Source organism: Arachis ipaensis, chromosome B02 (assembly GCF_000816755.2).
Source record: "Arachis ipaensis cultivar K30076 chromosome B02, Araip1.1, whole genome shotgun sequence".
Lineage (NCBI taxonomy): Eukaryota > Viridiplantae > Streptophyta > Magnoliopsida > Fabales > Fabaceae > Arachis > Arachis ipaensis.
In genome coordinates this window covers 63,590,397-63,593,999 of record NC_029786.2, presented here as the reverse complement: position 1 = coordinate 63,593,999, position 3,603 = coordinate 63,590,397, and the positions used below count along the sequence as shown (strand labels likewise).

General features: G+C 34.1%; 1 protein-coding gene across 1 annotated transcript in view; it reads right to left on the bottom strand.

The window, feature by feature from the left end:
- Positions 1 to 3,603, bottom strand: part of LOC107625362 — a gene marked incomplete in the record, with an annotated part of 17,349 nt that overhangs the window by 6,454 nt on the left and 7,292 nt on the right. The window contains 3 exon segments of the mRNA XM_016327986.2: positions 909 to 1,019; positions 1,925 to 1,990; positions 2,936 to 3,055. Coding sequence (XP_016183472.1) covers positions 909 to 1,019; positions 1,925 to 1,990; positions 2,936 to 3,055 — 297 coding nt within the window.

Genomic DNA, 3,603 nt, shown 5'->3' with positions numbered 1-3,603 from the left:
CTCACCTGAAATACAACATCAAACATCCAATACTACTCAATGTGGGACTTTGAACACCCCATAGTTACCCAAGTCCCTAACAATTCAGTTGTAAGAGAACAGCAGTAGCAGAATATATACAAGAAATAGGTGGAACAAGAGAATACAGTAGAGAAATAAAACAGAAGAATGAATGTAGAAGCAGAAGAGCATAATGAAATCAGTATGATATCATTCTTTTCTTGTGAAGGTGTTATTGAAGATAGAAAATGCAGAAACGAGCATAGAGGTGGCAGTCAAGAGGCCACCACTCTCCTAAGGGTCCTGTTCTATCCAAATCCTCAATAGATCTCCTCTAATTCCCCTGCTATCACTTATAAACACTTTCAATCCTCTCTTTCTTCTAACAGAATTCCTCACTTTGCATGAATCCTCCCCTCCCTTATGCCAGCTATCCTATTTGTTACACTGCTGATCCCACTTGATTCTCTCCCTCGGTTCTCTTTTTCTTATCTCACCAGCTGTAAATAAAAGATAGTGGATGTATTTTATCACCTTTCCCACTCCCTTCTTCAACGAACTTAACTCCTTTGGCCATTAGGCATCAAGAATGGAAATTCCCCAGGTCAACTTTACCTATAACAGCGCAGGTGATTTTTCTATTTCAACATTTTCTAAGAAAAGGATTGTAAGAGTTAATTAAATCCTCTTTATTATCTTAAATTTTTCCGTTTATTTAAAATACTCACTGTAGTTGTAACCTAATTGGAGAGAGATGTAGAGTAGTTACATGCCCAAAAAAATGTTGTCATCTTGAATGACAGTTCAAAAGTAATTTCAGTTGAAAGACTTAACTAAAAAAAGGGGAAAATATTTTTTATTCTTAAAAGTAAATAACAATCACACAACATATCAAGAAAGTTTAGTACCTTCTCCTCTAAGCCAATAACTTCAGATGCCAATAACTTTGCACGCTCATCAGCAGCATTACACTCCAGTTGTGCATTTGCGTATTCACTCTTGACAGACTCAAGCTCAACCTGTTGCATGAAGGGTCACACAGTGGCACCAATACCAGAAAGAAGAATGCAGCACCAGAAAGCATTTTACAGAGATATGAAAAAATCAGTCCATTCCAATCAAGGAGAGAATTCAGAATCAAATATATAGAATGTCTAACTTATTCAAAAGTCATCTAATTACACCAATATTTTGAACTCAAAAACATGACCATGACAATCTAAGTTACCATTGGAAACATGAGAACATGGGCAGGTTCCCAAATAGTAAACCACAATGATGATGGGATGATCACAAACAAAAAAAGATTATGTGGATTTCAAGAAAGATACAAGTTTTTTAGATTATCACAAATAAAATAACAAATTGCGTTGGTTTCACACCTTCTCTAAGAATTCTGGTAAGTATATAATGCCCTTAGTTATACATTTCAAATCAATGGTATCAAACATCAGTTGATTTAAAAGGCAATGACTAAATCAGATGTAAACTGTAAAACCACTTCCAGAATGCCAGAATAAGATATCTTGGCAAAAAGATATTAAGATCCATCCCATGTATATAACCAAAATCTTTTTACATTCTACTTTGATGTTCAATGTAACAAGTTCAATAGGCTTGGCTACATCAAGTTTGATACAAAATCCAATTATATAGTTGGAGGTCAGCTCAAACACCGTGCTATCAGATCAAAATTGTAATCCACCTTGATCAATCATTTAGGACATTTGCAACTCATAACAATGTTAAAATTTGTAAATTTGCAAATCTAAACGAAAATTTAAAATTAATTTTCATTATGAGATTCAGTATCATAAATGACATATGTGCGCATGAACATGCAAAACAAGACTATGAATGCATATAATAGAACACGAGCACAGCCAATACAATTACACATTTAGGTATGGAATCTTATACAAACCAGGTGCACTTTGATATCTTCTTGTAACTTCTCCATGTCCAATTTTAATTGATTGACAACACTTCGCTACAAAAACATGAATGAAATTCATTAAAACAAATTAGAAGATATTATTACTTATTCTCATGGGCAACTATTCTACGTCTAAAGTAGAGGCAATATAGCAATTTTAGTTGAAATTCTGATTCTTAGTAATGACCCAAACAGTATGGAACAAAGCAGTTCTATCAAAAGCAATAACCCAGGAGTAAACTAATCTGCTACTTGAGACATTTGCACAATTGCTATCACTTTAAAACATGTTCAGGTCCTTTTCTATACCCACACAACAGAGTTCAACAATATTCTAAATGCAGATCTCTTGCCAAGGGAGCACAAGCAGACCCAAAATCAAGTGACATACATCAAACATACTAAAAAATAGGGGAAAACAAAGCGTCCAAAGCATCTCGTGTTACCCAAGTTTGGGAAAGGGTCACACTCTAACCTAATGCATGCATCAGTGGCTAATTCCATGGCTTCAACCTATGACCTTGAGGTCGCACAAAAGACAATTCAACTGTTGATAAAAGGCTGCCCTTCATATCACATAAGCTAAATATGCATTCTATTACAATGCAAAAACAACTGTGATATTGGTTCAGAATTCAACCACACAGAACACACACATCCTAAGAAATAACCATATGTGGCCTTTTAACCTGCAAAATGTTACTATTTTACAAAGTATTTGACCTTAGTGTCATAACTAGCGTTGATTTTACAATCACAGAAATGATAGTCTTCAAATTAACTATTGAAGATCTCAACATCAGCCAACATAACATGCTGAATGGAATTGGATACTGAATTCTGAAACACTGAAACATGTATTAAAAATATTTGGTAAGAACTATAATTAGGACATCTAGTTGACCACGAAACATTATATATAAGTGTGCAACTAAAATAAAAAACTACAACAGTTCCCAAGATTGATATCTGAAAATAACACTAAACCCACAAGCTAACCTGCTGATTATAATTATCAGTCAAAGATGAATTTTCTGCAGCTAGTGATTCTGCTAACACTTGAGAAGCCTCAAGAGCACGTTGCAAAGAAAACTTTTCTTGTGTCAAATCTTCAATATGCTGCAGAGAAATAACAAGGAAACAGGGGGAAATGAAAATATAAATAATAACTTCTCATAGAAAATTTTATAGGCAGAGATTGAGAGAAAAGGAAATCAAAGGAGCATAATGCACAACACAGAGAAACCACAATGAACAACTAAATACTAAGTGGATAAACCATTCAATAAAGCATGTCATTCAGATTATATGATAGATAAAGAAAGACCAATAAATAGACCATGAGCATACAAAAAAAGGGATGCCAAAACATGTATTAAAGATAAGGTGAATCGCTCATCACATCACAAGCACACTGATAGTCCTCCCTGTCATTTTTATGGAAAAATAAAAAAATATAAATAATTAATAGAAGAAAATAAACTGCTACACCCACAAACTTAAAACCTTTTCTAAAGCATGTCATATGATAGATAAAGAAAGACCAATAAATAGACCATGAGCATACAAAAAAAGGGATGCCAAAACATGTATTAAAGATAAGGTGAATCGCTCATCACATCACAAGCACACTGATAGTCCTCCCTGTCATTTCTGTCATTTTTATG